At 57.2% G+C, this 645-nt stretch overlaps 1 protein-coding gene across 1 annotated transcript in view; it reads left to right on the top strand.

Moving 5' to 3' along the window:
• Positions 1-270: 270 nt before the first annotated feature.
• cax5 (Ca2+/H+ antiporter, cation antiporter, membrane protein) overlaps positions 271-645 on the top strand; it is a gene marked incomplete at both ends in the record, with an annotated part of 4535 nt that continues 4160 nt past the window's right edge. Inside the window, one exon of the mRNA XM_002952146.1 lies at positions 271-429. Coding sequence (XP_002952192.1) covers positions 271-429 — 159 coding nt within the window. The remainder of the gene's footprint in view (positions 430-645) is intronic.

A 645-nucleotide genomic window follows, 5' to 3' on the forward strand; every position in this document is an offset into this window, starting at 1 on the left:
GGGGGGGGGGGGGGGGGTTAAAGGGGGGGAGAAAGGGGGAGTAAAAGGGGCGCGAACCTGGGGGGGAAAGGGGGGGGAAAAACGGGTATTAGTTCGGGTAGTGTGTATGTGTTTTAATAATCGCGTGTTGTGATATCGTGTGTTTTGTCCTTTTACCATCATCGCCCCGACACGCATGACGTGTTTTTCCCCCCCCCCACCCCCCACCCCCTTTTCCCAACCGCTCTCCCAAACCGCCCGCGCTCCGACCGTCCCGCAACAGCCTTTGCCATGATCCAGGCCCGTCGTACGACAGATGATCCTGTCGCTGACGCCGCCCGTCGTACCACCTACCTTCGTGTCGTACAGCTGTCCTTGTTGGGCAGTGTGGCTTCTAATCTGTTGCTCGTGATGGGCACAGCCTTCATTGCGGGCGGGTTACGAACCAAGGTGGGTGTGGGCTGTGTGTGTGCGTGTCGTGTGTGTGTGTTTTGAAAGGAAGAAAACGAAGGGGTTTATCTTCTTCGTTATCACCAAAGGGGAAGACGAAGGGGTGGCTCTAAGGGTTTGGTGTCCCCCCTTTGGTTTACCCTAGTGGTGATGGGGTTGCATGTGACCCTGCATTCCCCATACCCGGGAATTAGGGCCACTCACGTCCTCAACCGT

The sequence above is a fragment of the Volvox carteri genome, assembly GCF_000143455.1.
Source record: "Volvox carteri f. nagariensis unplaced genomic scaffold VOLCAscaffold_28, whole genome shotgun sequence".
In the NCBI taxonomy this organism is placed as follows: domain Eukaryota; kingdom Viridiplantae; phylum Chlorophyta; class Chlorophyceae; order Chlamydomonadales; family Volvocaceae; genus Volvox; species Volvox carteri.